This window comes from Malaclemys terrapin, chromosome 1 (assembly GCF_027887155.1).
Source record: "Malaclemys terrapin pileata isolate rMalTer1 chromosome 1, rMalTer1.hap1, whole genome shotgun sequence".
Classification (NCBI taxonomy): Eukaryota; Metazoa; Chordata; order Testudines; family Emydidae; genus Malaclemys; species Malaclemys terrapin.
The window spans coordinates 97,963,424-97,984,032 of NC_071505.1; the positions used below are offsets into that span (position 1 = coordinate 97,963,424).

Below are 20,609 nucleotides of genomic sequence, written 5' to 3' on the forward strand. Positions count from 1 at the left end.
AAGCTCCTGGCACGCTGGGCGCTGAACTTTACCGCTCCGTCCGGGACGTTCAGCCCCGTGCCTTGGCTGCGGGCCGCCCAGCAGCCGGATGACAGCACAGCTGGGAGCACTCAGGAGGCGGGGAGCGGGGTTGCTGGGGCTGGCACAGCAGGCCCGCCGCGCAGGCTGGGGATGGTTCGCGGCTGCCAGAGCCGCGGGGAGGCAGGGACCGCGGCGCTGAGGCTGCAGCAGGGCCAATTAGAGCGATGGAGGAGAGCAGCGTGACCGTATATGTAACCCAAGGTTTACGCGCGGCCGGGCCCGGCCCGTTCACTCACCGCCACCTGTTGATGCCCACGTTGGAGGAGCCCGCGAACCAGGGGTCGAGGATGTAGACGCAGCGCACGCTGTCGGCGCCCTGGATGCACTCCCGCAGCGCCGGGTTGTCGTGGAGCCGCAGCCCCTTGCGGAACCAGTGCACGGCGTTCACCCCCATGGCCGGGGGCGCGATCCCTCGCGGAGCGCCGGGCTCAGGAAGAGCCGCCGCGGCTCATGCCGGACTCGGCTTCGTCTCTCCCGTGCAGCCCTAAAGCGGTGCGCACCCCGGCCGCGCCGTGCCGGGGCAGCGGGTGTGACACTGAGAGGTGAAGCTGCCGCCGGGTCGCTCCCTCTGCTTGGCGATCGTCCGTTGGCGCTAGGACCCCGCGGAGGCGTCAGCGGGACCGGCCGTCTGAGGGGGACACATCACCCCGAAACCTTCGCGCCAGGGGTCTCGCGCCCACGCCGAGAGGCCGCGCGCAGCCACAGGTGACGGTTAGCGGCGCGCGGGATGTCTCGCTCCAAGCGGCTGTGGCTTCCTCACCGCTCGCCCTGTGACTGCACCGGACTCCGGGGCTGACGGAATCGTTAAGCCCCGCCCCGTCCCCCTATTGGCTGCTACCACCCCACCTGACTAGCCGCCCTCACGTTCCTAAAGTGTGTTTACTACCCCGACAGGATGGGAAAGGGGGAGCGCGGGCCGAGGGGCTCGATGACGGAACCGACAGGAACTGTCGAGCTAAAGGCAAACAACCGATCCCGTTCCCGTGAGCAAATCCACCCGTCTGCCAGCTCGGTAACCGAAGTGGGGGGGGGTTACGGGGCGGCACCTCCATGAGTGCGAGCCCCACCCTCTTCGTATCGAGGGCGGAGAAGCCCGGATGAGCACGGGGCTGCGAGGCGGCTCTGGGCGCGCCCGTGCGCGTGCCTTCAGTTGGCAGCAGAAACGTCTGTTTGTGCGCATGCTCCCCTGCTGGAGCGTGGGGGGGCGGCCCATTCTCGTGAGGGGAGGAAGGGCGCGCTGCGCGCGTGCACGCTGGGGAGCGCGGGCGGTAAACGGGCTGTTTTGCAGAGACTCCTGCGTACGTCAGAAGGATGCTCGGCAGGAGCGGTCACGGGCGCGCCTGGGCCCGGCTCCTACCGCGCTGCTCACGTCGCTGCGGAGAGAACGGGGCGGGCCCGGCCTGAGTCGCCGCAGCAGCAGCTGGCGCGAGCCCGCAGGGACACGGGCTGGCGCTTACATAACTGAGCTGCACGAGGCGCGCAGTTATAGGGCCAGCGCCCCGCTGTTCCACGCACCTACCCCTGCGTCATTCCCATCGCTTGTGCCCCCCCCCCTTACTGCTTGCGCTGGTAGCCCTAGGCAGTACGGGAGCGCGCGGGGCGTCGGAGAGATACAGGCACGAGCCCAGCAGCCCTACGCCACGGCATTGAGGCTGGTGCTTATATCTAGCAGAGCTGTGCCCCTGACTGCTTGTTCAGTAGAGCGAGAGAGAGCGCGAGCAAACGGCGTCCTCCCTCCACCCCGTTCCCCTAGAGGTGCTGGAACTAGGGGCGGCCCACTGCGCCCTGGCTTGAAGTCGTTTCCATTATATTCAGGGTTTACAGTGTGCCTAAATGGCTCTCAGCACACCCCCCCCCCCATGCACACTGTTCCAGCCCCCCTGCACTAACTTATTTTCTTGGGGGCCGGAGTGTGTGTGAATTATACTAAGTACTATTTCGTATGATAATATTTAAAAGGATTTTATTTTCCTTAATCCCAAAGACTCCCCCATCCCTAGGGTGTATATTTCCCAAAGGTAAAATGGGACACCACATGAAGCTAGCCCCAATTGCTTGCCTAAAATGCATTTCCCCCCCCCCCCAATTGTCACTGGTCACTCAAATCCTGCTGGCCCCCCCACTTGAAGCTGTCACTAGAACCCTGTCTGCTCCCCACCCACAGTGGAACCCTTCCTCCCCCACCCTCCAGCCCAGACTGGCATCTCTGCTTTTCCCCCATCTGTTTCTCTGCACCACACCCCACTTTTTTGAAAAAGTTGGCAAGAATAAAGGGGATAAATGCCCACTTTTGCCAAAAGTCAAGATGGCTGGGACTGGGCTTAATAAAGGGACTGTCACAGCCAAAACAGAACATGTAGTCACCCTATAAAACACCATCTTTCCTTTGCACAGTTTATAATCCACCCACTGCTACACTGGGCTAGCACATAACCCAGGAAGTGAAAGGATTAGAAATAAAGGTACAACTATGGGCATGGCTTCACTACAGCTGACTAGCTTCCCTCAACCTAGCCAGATCTAGGTCAGCTTAACTACAGCACTCAGTGTGAATATTTCACACCTCTGAGCAACATAGCTATGTCAATTATAGGCATAGACTAGACCTAACTCAAGTTCATGGCTCCTCGTGAATGATCTGCTGAAAGAAAGAAAAAAAAAACACAAACAAAAACAATAAAGATACCAAGAAGTAAATTTCATAATCAACTTTAATAAAAAACTTGTGTTCCTTTAAATACACCTTTCATTACCAAGGAAAGAGATTTCCCCTACTCCATCTGAGACACTTGTCAGATTTGCCTTTACATATTTTTTTATTTGTACTTTTGTAATTACTTTCCATACTTTAGCTGTTTCTTGCTCAAAAGAGCTTTCATGTTTAAGAGCAGCATAAACCCACACAGTACATTTTCCTGTCAAACCTCAGCCATTATTGTTACGAAGAGAGAGCAGGAACACATACAGGAGACCTTAAGCAGAATAAAGTTCTAATCAAAGATGAAGATAATTCATGAATTGAAATAGGTCATTTTTTAAAAAGTATCCTCTACAAGCAGAGCTTTGTAAGTTAGCATTTAAGGCAGTTGAATGCAGTGTCATTGTATTGACCCACTTGTCTTACAAAAGGAAGTCCTTTTTTATGGAACAGGTTACAATGTTTCTGTTTTGTTTAAACTAGAGATACAAGCATAACTAGTACAGTACAAGCTCACGGTAATCCTGAGTGACAGCTAAGTATGTTTTTGAAAAGAATGATTACTTTATTATTATTATTATTATTAAAGGTGCAGTTAAGATATGCAGACTGCGCAGCTGTTGGGCACTGTGCATGTGATACGATCTGGCTCAAGATTTTCAAACAACTAAGAAGGGACAGATAATATACAAAATAATGGTAGAGAAAGGTATACTGGGAATTTTTTGTTCACCATGGCTCATTACAAGAACAAGGGGACATTCAGTGAATCATAAAAATGTAGGGCTGAAAGGGACCTTGGGAGGTCTTTCATAGACTCATAGACTCATAGACTTTAAGGTCAGAAGGGACCATTATGATCATCTAGTCTGACCCCCTGCATGCTGCAGGCCATAAAACCGTCCCTACCCCTTCCCTGGACTCTGCTGTTGAAGTCCCCAATCCTGTTTTAGGTGACTTCAATCGGCAGAGACCCTCCTGCTAGAGATCCCTGCCCCATGCTGCGGAGGAAGGCGAAAAACCTCCAGAGGCTCGGCCAATCTGCCCTGGAGGAAAATTCCTTCCCGACCCCAAAAATGGCGATCAGTCAGACCCCGAGCATATAGGCAAGAGTCACCAGCCTGACCCCTGTCAGCCATTATACGATTTACCTACCATTGTTTGGTTTTCCTTGACTACTATGTTTTACCATTAAACCATTCCCTCCATAAATTTATCTAACTTAATCTTAAAACCAGACAGGTCCGTCGCCCCCACCGTTTCCCTCGGAAGGCCGTTCCAATATTTCACCCCTCTGACGGTCAAAAACCTTCGTCTAATTTCAAGCCTGAACTTCCCCACGGCCAGTTTATATCCATTCGTTCTCGTATCCACATTAGTACTAAGCTGGAATAATTCTTCTCCCTCCCTTGTATTAATCCCTCTAATATATTTAAAGATAGCAATCATATCCCCCCTCAGCCTTCGCTTTGTCAGACTAAACAACCCAAGCTCCTCTAGTCTCTTTTCATACGACAGGTTTTCCATTCCTCTGATCATCCTAGTGGCCCTTCTCTGCACCCGTTCCAGTTTGAGTTCATCTTTTTTAAACATGGGAGACCAGAACTGCACACAGTACTCCAAGTGAGGTCTCACCAGCGCCTTGTACAACGGGAGCAGGACCTCCTTATCCCTACTAGATATACCTCGCCTAATGCATCCCAAGACAGCATTGGCTTTTTTCACCGCCACGTCGCATTGTCGACTCATAGTCATCCTGCGGTCTACGAGGACCCCTAGGTCCTTCTCCTCTTCCGTTACTTCTAACCAATGCGTCCCCATCTTGTAACTAAAATTGTTATTAGTCATCCCCAAATGCATCACCTTACACTTTTTACTATTAAATTTCATCCTATTTCTGATACTCCAATTCACAAGCTCATTCAAGTCTCCCTGCAGGATATCCCTATCCTCCTCCGAATTTACAACGCCTCCCACCTTCGTATCATCCGCAAACTTTATCAGCCCACTCCTGCAATCGGTCCCGAGGTCAGTTATAAATAGATTAAATAAAATGGGTCCCAAAACCGAACCTTGAGGCACTCCACTAGTAACCTCCCTCCAACCCGACAGTTCACCCTTTAATACGACCCGCTGCATTCTCCCCATTAACCAATTCCTTATCCACCTCTGGATTTTCATCCAGCTATCCACACGGGGGCAGGACCAAGTATACCTAGACCATCCCCGGCTGTGTTTGTCTTCCCTGTTCTTAAAAATCTCCAAAGACGGGGATTCCACAGCTTCCTTTAACCTATTCCAGGGCTTACTTACCCTTAGAGTTTTCTTACTATTAACCTAAATCTCCCTTTCTGCAGATTAAGCAGATCATTTCTTGTCCTGTCTTCAGTGGACATGGAGAACATTGCTCACAGTCTCTTGTAACAGCTCTTAACATATTTGAAGCCTTACCAGGTCCTCTCCTCAATCTTTTCCTCATGACTAAGCATGACTTTAAAAAAAAAAAAAAAAAAGAACTTTTCCTCCTAGGTCAGGTTTTCTAAACTTACCATTTTTGTTGCTCTCCTAGATTCCGTACATTTTGTCCACATCTTTCTTTCATCTCACCAAAACTGGACACAGTACTCCAGCTGAGGCCTCATCAGTGAGGAGTAGAACTGAACAATTAGCTCCCATGTCTTTCATATGATGCTCCTGTTAATGCATCCCAGAATCTAGAAGATGGCAAATTGAAAACTGATAAAAGGAAGTATTTTCATACAATGCAGGTTAGTCTGTGGAACAGTCAGAGACCAGGACTTAGGCATTCATGCCTAGTGGTTGGAACGGGAGTCAGGCAACCAGGAATAGAAACCCAGGTCAGAGCCAAAAAATGAGAAATCAAACCAAAAATCGGAAATCGGAAAAAGGCTCACAGCTGGGTTACCTAGAGAGAAGCAAGGGAAAGGTTGGGTACAAGCAAGAGCTATCACAGCTGTGGGCAAATGCTTTGAGCAAGCACCAAACTGCTGGTGCTGGGATAGAGAGCTATTCTGCTAACTCTTCCTACTCATCAGGTGGAATAGCCAATCAAGCAATCTGTTACGGGCCAGTGGCATTCTTTAGGTTGCCCAGTGACTGACTCTGCTGCATGCCCTGATTCCAGATGGGAACTGAATACTAAATAGTATAATTGAGCCCAGAAGTTTAGCAGACTTAAAACAGCGATTAGACATTTACACAAACATAATATACAGCAGTAAGTACCAAATAAAAAGCCATGAATTTTGGAAGAGATATAAACCCTCATGCTTCAGGACTAAAGGCAACCAATAATTATAGGTTGCCTAAGAGGAAACGTACCCTGCCTCTTACAGGTCTTTTAGCACCTTCCTCTGAAGCATCTGGTGTTGGCCGTTGTCCATAACAAACTATTGGATTAGCTGCACCACTGGTCTGATTTAGTATAGCAATTCATGTGTTCCTCACACTGCTGCTGTTGGTGGAGTACTGAAAACAGTTTCACATGGTAATTTTAACTTTTTCTGTTGCTTCTGCAGTTTTGCCTTAAAGGATGGACAACAACAGGAAGTCTGTGCTGATTACAAATAAAAATAATTACGCAAGAGTATCCTGCCTCCATTTACCTGTTTCTCTCCCAATAAGGAATGAACCCAGACCAGAAGCAGAACACGATTTAAAAAAAAAACTAATTATTCTCTACTGAAGTAGATTTTTGTAAATAGAGTAATAGTGTACTGTAGAAAGGTGGAATCACCACTAGCATGCTCCTTTGCAGCTGTATGTGGCATAGCAGCTATCCTTTCTAGCAGCCTCTGTCTACAGTCACTTCAGTGGTCTCTTCTCATGACATAGCCCTCCAGTCAGGTCACATCACATTTAAGTCCATCCTTTCCGGAGTAACAGAAAGTCCAACAAACAGAGGTTGGAATACATAATCTCAAGACCTTGTCTTTCCAGCCCTCTAACTTGGGGCCCACTGGTCATCACACTCTTCTCTCCTTTCTAGTGGGGAACCCATGCCCACCATCTACATTGTGTTCCAATCCAGATACCCTATGTCTGCTGTCAGACACTTCATCACTGCCTCCCTGGACTCTTTCCTATCATTAGCCTTTCTTCAGGCATTTTCCCCAGCCCCTTCCTGGGGCCTTTGTAACAAGCAGCATCTCCCAGGGCTTATCCCCAAAGGTCCAGTTCTTAGCCTTATGTCAGGGTCAGCCACAGGAGTTTACTCCAGGTCTGTGGATACCAGCTATCATCCCTCTCTGGACTTCCTCCTTACTCTCCAGACTTTCCTGTTCCCCACAGGTCTTTCCACTCTCTACTTCCCTACTCCCCAGAAGGAGACCATTTTTCTCTTTCCCCATGCAGCCCTTCAAACTTCAGACTCAAACACATTTTAAGATTTGCCATCACAGCCTCTTGGGATTTACTGCCTCAAGTTTACTTTTAGCTCAGGAGGTCCTGCCTCTGGCCCTAGACTTCACTACCTCTGGCTGAGGACCTTCTGATTCTAGAACAAGCATCTCACAGCCTTTAACCCAAAAGAGGAAACTACCTTTCTCCTAGTTTTCTTCCCTGACCTTCCCTCCATTAGCCTGTGATCCTTCCTTTATGAAAACCAAGTGGCATTGGAACCACGGTCATAGCACCACTCAGATTTGGCCCATCTGTGGAGGGGTGGAGAGGCCAAATGTAAAGGGAGCTGTGTCCAGCTTTACCCACTTGAAATGTTGGGAGGTATGGGCTCCTATTAACCGTTTCATTGCCTGTTTGGGGATACAGATACCTTACAAAAAGAACAGGAGTACTTGTGGCACCTTAGAGACTAACAAATTTATTAGAGCATAAGCTTTTGTGGACTACAGCCCACTTCTTCGGATGCATCCGGGATGCATCCGAAGAAGTGGGCTGTAGTCCACAAAAGCTTATGCTCTAATAAATTTGTTAGTCTCTAAGGTGCCACAAGTACTCCTGTTCTTTTTGCGGATACAGACTAACACGGCTGCTACTCAGATACCTTACATTTTTCCATGTCCCCAGGGCTGTCCATCCTAAGGCATAAGCAGAATAGGAGGCTATGTAGGGCACCTGAAAATTTGGGGCACCACTGGGTCTTAGGCTAGGTCTACACTACCCGCCTGAATCGGCGGGTAGAAATCGACCTCTCGGGGATCGATTTATCACGTCCCGTCGGGACGCGACAATCGATCCCCGAATCGACGCTCTTACTCCACCAGCAGAGGTGGGAGTAAGCGCCGTCGACAGGAAGCCGCAGAAGTCGATTTTGCCGCCGTCCTCACAGCGGGGTAAGTCGGCTGCCATACGTCGAATTCAACTACGCTATTCACGTAGCTGAATTTGCGTATCTTAAATCGACTCCCCCCTGTAGTGTAGATGTACCCTTAGTGTCCACCCTTCCACCTTCCTATCCCTGTTCTGACCCTTCCTGCAGGCTCCCACAGCTGGCTGCTGCAGCCTGGTGACTCTTACTTCAGAGGGGATCTAGTAACTTAGAAGTGAAAAAGCCTTCCAGCCAGCCAGATCTATTAGCACAACACTGAAACTGTTAAAGAGCCATTCAAGTGGTAATGAAGGCATTTGCCAAATCCCAGGTATATACTGTCAGTTTCTGCATTTACTGACAAAAACAGTTGTGCATTACTGTAATATTTACTCAGAACATATTAGTCTACAGGACCTTAGTTTAAAATTTGCTTTAAAAATATTTTATTAGTGAGTTGGTGAAGATTATAAAATCACACCTCTAAAAAAATCCTTGCATAGATTTTTAGATGCACAATCATCTTTAGCCTTAAATGCTTGGATCGTCAGACATATAGTTTTTAAAATAAATCCTTCAAAAGACCATCCTTATCTAAAATACACATTTTAATTTAAATTACTATAGTAAAAAAAAAAACTTGCTCCCAGTCTTCCTGTCCATCCTTTTTTCCCTTACCCTCCCCCCACCCCTTGAAGAAAGCCCTTAAAGGGACAACACCCCTTTCCTTCCAGATAGGGAAACTTTGTCCAGCTTTCTTCACTTCTATCTGATGAACTAGTTTTAAGAAAACCCTCCCGCAAAATCAGTAGCTTAGTAAGATATAAAATCCTTTGTTATGCCTAAAATCTTTGGAAACATATTTTTTAAAGTTGGTGAAATTTCATAAACATGTCTATTGTTATGGAGATCACACAAAGTAAATTAAGTGTTCCCTTTTTCTAAAAGCAATGAACATTGCTATGAACACACTAAACCTCTGAGACTGATTAATTTAAAAGAATGTCTTTGTTTCAGTGAGTTAAATATGTAGTAATCTGGAATGATTACTTTATGAAGGCTTAAGAGTACATTTAAAATATAAAATCAGCTTAAAAATACTGATTAAGAAAATGTAAAACAGAGAAGAGCTGCATCATGTATTCCATAATATTTAATGTTGTATTCAGTAAGACAGCTGACTCACCCTTACTACAAAGTCTTTGCAAATAAATGTCTGACAAACTTCAGGGCATACCAAAAAACCTGTAACTGACATTTTTTATTCCCAAGTTTAGTGCTTTTAATTAGGTACCTTCTGCATGTCCATTCTGCATGAGAGAGAGGGTAGGGGGTCTCTTCGGGGAACTGTGATTCTCCCTCACCGTGAGGCGGGCCAGGTGTTTTCAAACAAACTACCCTTTGCTGCCTCGTCCCTACCTCCACTCTGGGCTGCGAGCCTGGGCTGCCATCAGGCATAGGGGCACCAGTTTAATAATACTGCATAGGGCCCCATAAATTCTAAGGATGGCCCGGATTTTTATTTTATAGAACTTTACTTTTAAATAGCCTAAATTTCAAATGTTTGTTTCTTTAATAACCACATTATAATATTTTGAAGTAAAGGCTATTGCTTTATTTAAAACCTTAATTCCATTTTCATGTCTGGGAATTTTATTAAATCTAGACATGCTTCAGTGTCCTAAATTGGAACATTTCTATTTAAAACTGCAACAAAAACAGTTGTATCAAATGGAAGAAATATGAACATAAGTGATTCTCAGTGAGAAAGATGCTGTAGTCGGTTTGCTTATCCTCACTCTAATTAAAGAAGAAGATACATTACATGAGTTATAGCATACCACAAGCTTGGTAAATTAAAGCACTGAGACTTAATTTATTAACAACTGTACTTCACTACCAACTGTGAGCTTGACTGACAAAGTATTCTCCTCCTCCTTGCACTGATGAAAAACAGGACTAACTCCATTAAAATCAATGGATTTACATCAACATAGAAGTGGTGAGAGAAATCAGACCCATCCCTGCACTGCCAGGGTATCCACATAGTACTGCCTAAATTCCCCCAAACCCATCCCAGCATGCACAAGGCCCAGTCAAACCTAGGATGGATTCTCAGGGGATAACCTTTTTGGGTGTTCCACAGTCTTGGTCAACAATCTGGTGCAGCTGTTGCCAGGTTATTATATGGGGATAACCAGCAAAGCTGAAATCGTAGGGGCAGATTCAGCTCTGGTTTATCCTACAGAAGTGAAGTTAGCTACTCCCTTGAATTTGGCCCTTAGCCACAAACTGTTCCTAGGACAGCCCATAGTAAAACATGGGCTATTTTACAGTGATCCGTGCAATGCACTTCTGTGGAGTCAAAAGAGGCCTCCCTATTGCCCTCCTCACTCAGACACACCCTAATCCCCCGCCCCCAGCTATCCTCAAATTACCCAGTCGCAGGCCACCGTGCTGGGGACTGGGTTCATTGCATTCATTTCATGCAAACATCCCATTGGCGAGTTACAAGTTTAATTCTAATTTTTTAAAGGGCCAGATCCTGGGCCCCCCTGGGCGTCACTGGGAAAGGCCCCACCTTTGCGGCTCAGCAGGGCAGGGGAGTTCCCAGCAGGGGACGCTGTGCTACTCCCGCTGGGCCGGGGCCCGCAGCCTCCTTGCTCTTCCCACCGGGCACCAGGGATGGGGCAGGCCGCTTGAGCTCAGCTAGCGCCGTTCCCACCCGGTACAAAGGGGGAGGAGGGGGTCGCTCCGTTCCCTCTTCCCACGGCTGGTGCCGGCCGGCGCCTCCCCGCGTCGCCCCTCAGGAGAGCCGGCGTGAGCCAGGAGGCCAGGTCAGGAGCCCGGGCTTGGTGCCGTCCCGGCCGAAGGGGACATCGGGGCCGAGGGGCTGAGCACTGGCGACTGCTCCCGCGCTGACTGAGGCAACCCGGCCACTGCGGGCTCCGGCAGGGCTGGGTCCCTCCCCCCACGGGTAGCACCACAGCGGGGCCCTGTCGCCTTCCGCGCCAGACTCAGGTTCCCGTGAGGTCCGCCCGCAAGCCCCTCGGCCCCCCCTGGCCAACACGGAGCTGGGGCCCGCCCCCGCCCATCCGCAGCTGTGTTGGAGCGTGCGCGGGCGCGCGCCACAGCCTGTTCCTCACGCCTTTATCCGCCGCGCGGCGCCCAGCCCGTGGGGTGCGGACCAGGCGAGCGGGGGGCGCGATCCCCTCATTAGCACGTCCTCAGCTCTCCTGGGTCGATCGCCCATCGCTGAATCCCTCTCTCGAGCTGCCCCAGAGAATTGAGGCTAGAGAGAGAGCTCCCAGTTTCCTGTCTACGCGGGGCTAGGGGGCTGGAAATGGCGTTTGTTTTCCTAATTAGGTGAAGACATTTGAGCATATTGAAGGGGAAATGTAAAAAAAGCGAAGTGTAGGTGTCTGAGTTGAGCGTTAGCTGCTTACAGTTGCTCAGACTGTATAAATCCTGACAGGTGTGAAATCCTCCCTTCTCAGACTATAGGTTTTCTATAATCTTGGTTTTATTCTTTACATCGTGGAAGTGTAAAGTTAGCGTGACCAGACAACAAGTGTGAAAAATCGGGATTGGGGGTGGGAGGGTGATAGGAGGCTATATAAGAAAAAGGCCCAAAAAATCAGGACTGTCCCTTTAAAATCAGGACATCTGGTCACCCTATGTAAAGTGGAGAGATGTCTTCTCCAGGCTGATGCAGGTCTGTGTCTTAAAGGAGTTAATTTATAATCTTTCAGCAGTTTAGCCTTATAATTGTTACATTTTCATAGACCGATGGTGTTACCCCCACATTTTAAAATGTAAGAGGACTTCTATGTATGTAATATTACAGAAATACCATTGATGTAATGCTTATGGAGGAATCTACACCCTCCCCTCAGAACTTTTTTATTCTATTTTACAATACAGCATTGTAAACTGCTGCACTATTATATATTATATTTCACCACTGGAATTTCCAACTTAAAAAACATCATGAGTATCACACCTTGGTACACTGCTTGAAAGTTAGCAAATAGTCATTGGTGCAGGTGAAATGGGTTTAATCCTGGACAAGTTCATAGTGGACAGCTGTATACTTCACTAATATTACTACCACATCTGGCTGTAATTGGGCACCCTTGTTGACCATGGGATCAAAGGCCTCATCTAATCTGGCCTTTTTCTTAACATCTCCCAAAATTGCACTACTGCCACCACAGCATATGAAATATCTAAAAGTCTTAATGGAGTTATACATATTAGTATCTAAATATCTTGGAACTATACATTTTAAGTATAGTAAGAACAGTCTAGCATCTGTTAGAAAAATCTCCTGAGATTTTGTGGAATACTATGGACAGAGACTATTCCATAATATTATTCCAGAACTTGGTTATTTTGAAAACAATGTTTTCCTACAAAGCTTCTTGTAAATAATGATATTCTCATCTACAGACTTCATAATAATATTTCAATATGATATCATAACTTTTAGACACTTTTAGCAGGACACTATCAACTTAAAAATCTATTCAATTTTTTTTTTAAAGTTCAGATTAATTTCATGTATTACAAATGCCCTGAGTACCCATACCAAGTATTGGATGTTAACAAATCACATTTTTCTACTTTTTAAAAATGTTTTTATCTTTCCTGTTTCTATGTGACCCTCACTAAACAACAGAGAAACTGACTACACGCAAAGTAGTGTCTACTACAGTATAAAACAAAAAGATTTTTCCCCATCTAGTTTGTTTCACTTTAGTAATCTGGGGAATTTTTTATAGGTAAAACATTGAAACAGAAGTGCAAATTTTAAGTTGGCTGGGTCCCTTTGACAGAACCTGTGACTTATATGGCTGACCTCAAATAAGCATGGATAGCATTTACTAGGCCAAATTTCACTCTTTAAGATTTTGCTTAAGAAATTTATTAGATGTTATTGGAAAAGTGTTCATGAGTAGTGTATTTATTAGTGAATATGGTGCTAAAGTCTATTCTAGTCTTTTAAGTTCTTTCTTTGACAATTTGTAAGTTGAAAATAAAAGTTGGGCTTGGCTATTTTACCAGTAAGTACTTTTATGGATCCTATTGCCAAAGTCTCCAAGCACTTTTAATAACACTTCATTTCCATGAGAGCCCATGGATTGAAGGTGCTAAAGTGCCTCACACAGTTTAATTGAGGCCCTGATCCTGCAAATACTTACATACATGCTTAAGTTTATCCACCAAATAGCTCCAATGAATTCAGTAGGACTACTCACAGTACAAAAAGTTAAGTACTTGCAAAAGACTTTGCAAGATCAGGGCCTTAGCCCTTAAACCCCATGAAATATTATTCCAGTTTTTCAAGATTGGGAAACTAAAGCACAGAAAGTTGTGACTTGCCAACAGTTACACAGCAAGGCTTTGACAGACCTAGAAGGGGGAGAGATAGCTCAGTGGTTTGCTAAACCCAGGGTTCTGAGTTCAATCCTTGACGGGGCCATTTAGGGAACTGGGGTCTTAAAAAAACAAAAAACAAAACAAAAAAAACTGTCTGGGGATTTGTCCTGCTTTGACTAGATGATCTCCTGAGGTCCCTTCCTACCCTGATATTTTAAGATTACCTGAGTCACTTCAGCTTGCTAGACAAGATTTCCTAACTCTTGAGATCACATTAAAAACCTTAGATTGTGACTTTAGCATGTTCACATAGTAGCTGGATTGTGGGCAGAAATCTTACTCAGCTTCAAAAATTTTAATATCAAAGAAAAATACTAGTAAAAATGTTTTACATCAGCGTCCTCCTGTATGTAAGGTAAACGTGCATACAATTATTTAAGAATTAGAACTAAATTTCTAAAGCATTAAAGGCTTTTTAATCTAGCAGAAAAAAGGTATAACAAGCTAATGGTTAGAAGTTTAAGCTAGACAAATTCAGACAAGAACTAAGAGGCAGATTTTTAAGTGAGAATAATTAACCATTGGAATAACTTACCTAGGACTTGATGGATTCTCCATCATTTGCGAGCTTTAAAGAAATACTGGATATCTTTCTAAAAAAATATCAAACAAAAGTTGGATGCAGAAATTACTGGGTAGGGTTCTTTGTCCTGTGGTATGTGGGAGATGAGTCTACTAGAATATCATAATGGTCCCTTCTGTCCTTAAAGCAGTGGTCCCCAAACTTTTCACAGTTGCGCCCCTCCCCTCCCCTGTCCACATCCTCCCCGCCTGGGAGCTGGGGCTGGGAGCAGGGCCGCAGCTCGGGGGTGGGGGTCGGGCATGCACAGGAGCAGTGGGGGTCGGAGCTGGGGGCCATGGTCAGGGGCCACAGCTGGGGGTGGAGCAGGGCTGGCCTGCGCTCCTCCTCCTCCCCATGAGAGCTGGCCCAGGCCCTGCTGCACCCCCCTCATACATTTCTCTGTGCCCCCCAATGGGGGCATGCCCCACAGTTTGGGGACCACTTCCTTAAAGTCTATGAAAAATGGACATTTTTCCTGCTCTCTTCTTGATCTTTATAAGGGTATTTTTAGCTGAGGAGAAACTGCTACACAGTGAAACTGACAGTACACAAAGTTGTCAAATGCACAAACTGAATTCAATATTTTTTTGCTGACTTTCAATTATAGCAATCAGTGGTGTGTTACTTAAAGCAGTAATTGGTACAAAATTTTCAAACACATCTGAGTTTTCAAGATTTTATTGTCCCCTTTAGCTTCTAAAAGGTTTTTATAAAGAGTGGAAATTTAAGAAGTTTAAAAAGTTACCTGATAGTGCCCTTTTGTATTTAAACACTGCTATTCTTCCTGTCATCTCAGAATATGTGCAGCTGCATTAATGATAACCTAAGTTCAGTTAGAGTGTGGGTGGGAACACCAGAGGTGAAAGTAAGCCGGTACGGTACGGTATGGCATACTGGCAAGAGCCAGTACGCCGTGCCGGACCAGACGGGCTTCCCTAGGCTGGCTATTTAAAGGGTCCGGGGCTCCCTGCAGCGGCTGGAGCCCCGGGCCCTTTAAATCACCCCCGGAGCCCTGCTATTGCTACCCCAGGGCTCCGGCAGCGGGGCTCGGGCGGTGATTTAAAGGTCCCTGGTATTTAAAGGCCCCGCCTTGTCCAGTTGAGGCCACGCCTCTTCCCGTTGAGGCCACGCCCCCTGCTCAGGACTCCAGCATACTGATAAGTCCTTTAAGTTACTTTCATCCCTGGGGAACACAAATTATCCAAAACCACATTCTGATTGACTGGTTGGGTCTGTCACATCTATGCACCAAATCCAAAGGATACACAGATGGGAGCTCATTTACACATAAATCCGTTTGCTCGTTTTGTTCAACAGGTGACAGTGGAAGTTAAGTACAGAAAAAGATAAGGCAGCTGTGGGGATGGGAGATGAAGAAAAGTAGTTGTTTGAAGGCCTAAAGGAGAAAGTGATAACAACTCCCTCCCCAAAATGCCAAGGTGCTAGTTCAACCACTTTTAACCTACCTGACTAGTCAGAAGAAAGCTGTCCAATAGTCCAAATTATCATTTATTATAAAAAGTGAGTTCAGTGTCTTTTAGAATCTATACTGCCATTAAAAGAAAGAGGATGTCTGGGAAAAATTGAATATATTTAAAGTATTTGAGGAAGGCATTTAGCTTTTCCCTCTCATTTGATCCTTTTAATTGGAACTTTGGTTTAAAAAAAAAGGCTAAATTGCATAGAATCCCATACTTTAAATATGCAACTGGAAAGCTACACTGTAATAGCAATAAGATACTTCTGAGTGTCCACGAGTTGGACAATGTTGCATTTTTGGCAGGATTCTCCCAACCATGCATTGTATCTTGCAGTACATCAGAGGCATCCACCAGTAGCCTATTAATGAACACCCTTGTGGGGACTACTGATATAATAACCATGTGGGAACAATTAAACTTGTGTGGTATTTGGGGCAGAACACTCACATTCTGCCCCATGTTCCCTACGTGGTATTTTGGGGTTTTATTGTTCTAATGAAGCATTGTTTGAGATGTTAGCAGAAAATTCCATGTTCATTCTGAAGTGGAATGAAAGCTAAGTATGTGAAAATATTCCTTTTAGAAGTAATTGTCTCTTATAGCAGCTCAGGTTTGAACATGAATGTCTTTCGAAAATACCATATAAGACAGAAATTAACATTTTCTAATTTTTGATTTTACATTCATTTTGTAGAGTGCAGCACTCCAGAATGTTGAGAGGAATCAGGAATAGTACAACACACGTGTTTACACTTTCGTTGGCTAGATCTCAGCACTGCAAACCACTGTTGACTCTCTCATCCCTGTGGAATAACGTAAAGGATGGAAGCTTTTTACAGCATTCCAGTTATACAACTGATATCAAATCAAAAGTGGAGAACAAAAGAACTGTGGAGAATCTCTACAGATTATCCGTTGATATTAAAAAAATTCGGAGACTAAAGGAGTGGGTCCTTTTTCAGGATGCAGCCTATGTTAAAGAAACTGCTAACACTTTACGTGAAATGGGAGCTGATAAGACTGCCATAGCAAATATTTTGGAACGTTGCCCGGAGGCAATCCTCCGTACCCCAGCAGAGATAAACTCTCAAAGAGATCTGTGGCAATCAGTATGCCAAAATGAAAAACAACTGGTCAAATTAATAGAACAATTTCCAGAGTCTTTTTTTACTGTTGAACATCATGAGAACCAGAAATCTAATGTTCAATTCTTTCAAGAGTTGGGACTGAAGAATAATATAATCAGCAGGTTCTTCACAAGTGCACCTGATATTTTTTACAAGCCTGTTGAGAAAAACAAACATATAGTAGAGACATTACAGAGAATGTATCTAAATTTAGGCGGTTCTAATGCCAATATGAAGATCTGGCTTCTGAAATTATTGAGTCAAAACCCATTTATTTTGTTAAATAGTGCCACAGCAGTGCAAGAGAACTTGGAGTTTCTCCAGAAGAATGATTTCACTGATTCTGAAGTTCTGCAGCTGCTATCGAGGCTTAAAGGTTTTATTTTTAATCTTAGCCCTAACACTATGCAGAAGAGCATGTTTTTTTCCAAAGATGTTTTTAAGTGCAGTGATCAAGAATTAAAAGAGCTAGTGTTGAAATGCCCTGCTCTCCTCTACAATTCTGTTCCAATTCTGGAAGAAAGACTCAAGGGACTGTTGAAGGAAGGAATTTCTGTAGATCAGATTAAAGAGACACCAATGGTGCTGGAGCTGACAACTCAAATTGTGCAGTACAGAATTAAAAAGTTAGCTGCTTTAGGATACAATATAAAAAATGGAAATCTAGAAAATTTGAACGGAACAAAGAGAGATTTTGAAGCCACTTATTGTAGGATACAAGCAAAGAGGGAGAGACCAATGTTTAATCCTGTTGCTCCTTTAGATTAATTTGAATGCCTTTAATTTATTCAAAAAGGGAACTTTATCCTTCCTTAAGGACTGAAATAAAAATAACCTTAGCCAATTTGTATTCTGCTGCATGAAGTTGTGCAGTAGCTGGCTTTAATTCATAGCTCACTAGTACTTTTAAAAGTTGTATTACAAAAACTGATCAGAATAAAAGGTTAGCAGTATCATTGCTATTATTTACATAAGGACTAGGTTTTTAGATTGTATCCCAAGCACGCACTTTTTAAAGAAGTTTCCCCATCGAACTGGCCACCAACTTACCTAGGTCTTTAGCGATTGGTGTTGCACTAGCCAGTCTATGATAATGCCAAGAACGATTACACTAACCAACAAGAAAAGTTAGCGGTGTGAATTTTCAATACTATTCATCAGGCAGCAGGTAAGTAAAAGACTTTCAAAAAGTCCTTTAGGTAACTGCCACTGCAACAAAGAGGCCACTGGAGGTTGAGCCCAAATTGAAGCTGGCAGTCTGATGGGGTAGAAGGAGATTACATAGTCCTTGCACATCCTCTCAGTGGAGACTCTAGCTACTTACCATATTTATGTACAACATTACTATAAGAGGGCCCTGTCACCATCTTAGTGTGGTCTCTCACGGGGTCTTATCTTCTCCTGACTGACCTTCCTAGTTTTCTCTCAGTCAGTTGCGGGACCTTCACCTCCAATTAAGTCCATCAGCTCTTCATATTTTGGGTTTGCAGTCTCTTGGCTGTTTTTGTGGAGACAGCCTGGTACTATTCCACACCTTTCTGCCTCCCTTTCCTTCTCTGTACTCTCCATTTTTTCTTGTTTTCTCTATTGGTTGCAGCTGTGGATGCCTGCTTCCGTGATTGGCAGTTCTAGCAGCAGCCTGGGGTTGTGATCAAGCTGCTTGCTTATAAACAGGAAAGACTCTCCTCTGTCTATGCTTAGTCTGGGGTTTGTACACCCCATTACAGGCCCTGATTTGGCTGGGGACTCTGGGTGCTAATATAATGCAAATAAATAACAAAATGGGTTTAGAGGGTTTCTTTCAAGGTTATGAAACCTCAAGCTGGCTCCTTTTGCAAGAACTCACTCACTCTCTCTCTCTCTCTCTCTTTTTTTTTTTTTTTGGTCTTGGCTTCTGTCTGTAATTCCCCCTTCTCTTCCTTGGGCTAGAAGGAGAACAGGATCAGAAAGGGAATTAGCTGAAGTAAAGACTGCTTCCAGAAGGAAGGAGGCAAAGAAGTCTGAGGGTAGGAGTGTGGTCTTGTGCCTTTTACAATAGCTATGGCTCAGGCACAAGTCTTTGCTTTTAAACTGGTGAATATTAAAAGTGGACAAGATATGTAAACAGCCACTGCAGTTATTTCCTAAGCATATGGAAAAACTGATATCTTAGATACCATGATGTAATAACTGTTGAGAAATGCTGACCTTTTAATAGCAGTTACTGTAGGTAGTCATTAGTCTTTGTGGGTGTGAAAGAAGTGGTATATGACAAAAACAATAATTAGATGTCACCTGACTGAAATTAAATTTGTCAGGGGTTTCTGCATAAGCTTTCATGAGCAAGTGGTCTGTATATATTCCTCCTTGGCAGGCAGGAGATAAAAATGCATGAAAGAGTGGTGAGGTGAGCAACTGCTAAGGGAGATGTTCCATATTTAAAATGTCTGGAAACTCAAACATTATATTCAAACAACTGTGATCAAAAATATCAAACTGTAAATTGATTTTGTATCAAATTTCTATAAGAAAAACTTACTAAATTCTTGGAGCTCAACGATGAACCAAAACTGTTGACTACAATGGGAATTTTTGTTGTGCATGAAATATAAGATCAGGTCTGTTCTCTTTGAAGTAACCCTGCTGTATACGTGAACTGTTATTTTTCTTGTCATGAGTATACATTTCAGATACATACATACAGTACAATTGACTGTAACACTTGCTATGTTCGCTGTATAATTAAGGACATGTTGGCAATAAATCTGTTTTTTCTTTATTTCCTCTTATTTTCTTAGAGGTTTACAACTGCTGAAGAAACTTGGTATTGGATTATTTAGATAAATACTTTTTTCCTTGCAAACAACACCCTCAATACATAGACCCTTCCTTTTCTGATCTGTCAATGAGGTTTGAGAACATTGGGAACTAGTCAGTGTTATGATATAGTCCTATCTTTCAATACTCAAGGGACTGGGGGATTCGTCCTCTATGCTAAGTAAACTGTAATTTGTGATTCAGTAGTGCATTTTCCCCCAGGTACAAGCAGACACTTCAGATATCCAAAAGGGTGGATATAATTGGCAATATAGTAGATAACCCTGAACCATTGCAGCACTAAATAGACGGACTGCCTGTTAGTTATGCCTTCTGATGAAAATGGTGGCTCGGAGACAGAGGAAGAAGGGAATTTGCTGCTGGAGGTTAAATCAAGATGTAGTTGATTCTTATTCATATACTGATTTAAAAGTGTTTGCCAGTTGCCTTGAGCGCATTACGCTCAGCCTGCTATACTGGGTTCATTTAATTCTTCAGAAACAGTGCAGCTAACTTGAGATGACTTTTTGAGGTAACTGAATATGACTGAAGTCTCTTGCTGTTGCAAAAGCATTTGATGGAGCCTCTGCGGATTGTACTTTCCAAAAAAAAAAAATTAACAAATTTGGGTAAGTTAGTAACTTACTTGAGTTTCTGTCTTTCAGATTGAAGAGTGTACACAGCATTAAATTAACCAATCAGCATGAAACTGATCTGTTCTTACTTCAGCCAGTCAAACTTTTTCATTGTATGTCATCAACCTTTTTACAATAGTTTACTCTTGAAAGTCAGGCTGAAGCCTACTTTTTAGCAAGGTTAGGACAGCCACTACTGTGTAGACCTTCAGTTTATTTTTTAAAAATAGAGGCTTTCATGGAATCTCAATGATATAAGAAAAATAAGGAGAGTCACAGCTCCTTTCCCATAGCTGGATGAATCAACATAATACATTTCTATTACCGAGATCGACCTAGGCACAACAAACCTCCCATCCCAAAAGCTAATGTAGTGAACTGTGAGCTCAGGTCTGACAAAAAGAGTATTAATCCAGTTTTACTACTGTATTTCAGTACATGGTAAATCTTACCTAGCTGTATAATTTATATATTTATTTATAATTAAAGATTTTCCCCAA

At 44.4% G+C, this 20,609-nt stretch overlaps 2 protein-coding genes across 12 annotated transcripts in view; one reads left to right on the forward strand and one right to left on the reverse strand.

Moving 5' to 3' along the window:
- CRY1 (cryptochrome circadian regulator 1) overlaps positions 1-899 on the reverse strand; it is a 61,756-nt gene extending 60,857 nt beyond the window's left edge. The window contains exon 1 of the mRNA XM_054032697.1: positions 318-899. Within this exon, the coding sequence (XP_053888672.1) occupies positions 318-475 (158 nt within the window). The 5' untranslated portion in view covers positions 476-899. The remainder of the gene's footprint in view (positions 1-317) is intronic.
- MTERF2 (mitochondrial transcription termination factor 2) lies at positions 864-19,436 on the forward strand. Of its 11 annotated transcripts, none has more exons than XR_008445488.1 (3): positions 974-1,093; positions 5,349-5,547; positions 6,319-6,389. XR_008445488.1 is itself a non-coding variant. In XM_054032762.1 (2 exons), the coding sequence occupies exon 2, from the start codon at positions 16,262-16,264 to the stop codon at positions 17,444-17,446; it is 1,185 nt and encodes a 394-aa protein (XP_053888737.1). In that variant the 5' UTR covers positions 864-1,064; positions 16,246-16,261; the 3' UTR covers positions 17,447-19,436. The 11 variants fall into 11 exon arrangements, 8 of the variants coding, with proteins under 8 accessions (XP_053888737.1, XP_053888709.1, XP_053888746.1 ...); XR_008445490.1 differs by having other exon boundaries at positions 975-1,064; XM_054032762.1 differs by lacking the exons at positions 5,349-5,547; positions 6,319-6,389 and adding an exon at positions 16,246-19,436 and having other exon boundaries at positions 864-1,064.
- The last annotated feature ends 1,173 nt before the right edge of the window (positions 19,437-20,609 follow it).

What these genes read in the sequence shown, in the direction of transcription:
- MTERF2 (XM_054032709.1), top strand. Translation starts at nt 11,410, where the DNA reads ATGGCGTTTGTTTTCCTAATTAG. An exon ending in GCGTTTGTTTTCCTAATTAG is followed by an intron (nt 11,433 to 16,245) that starts GTGAAGACATTT and finishes TTCATTTTGTAG; the next exon opens with AGTGCAGCACTCCAGAATGT.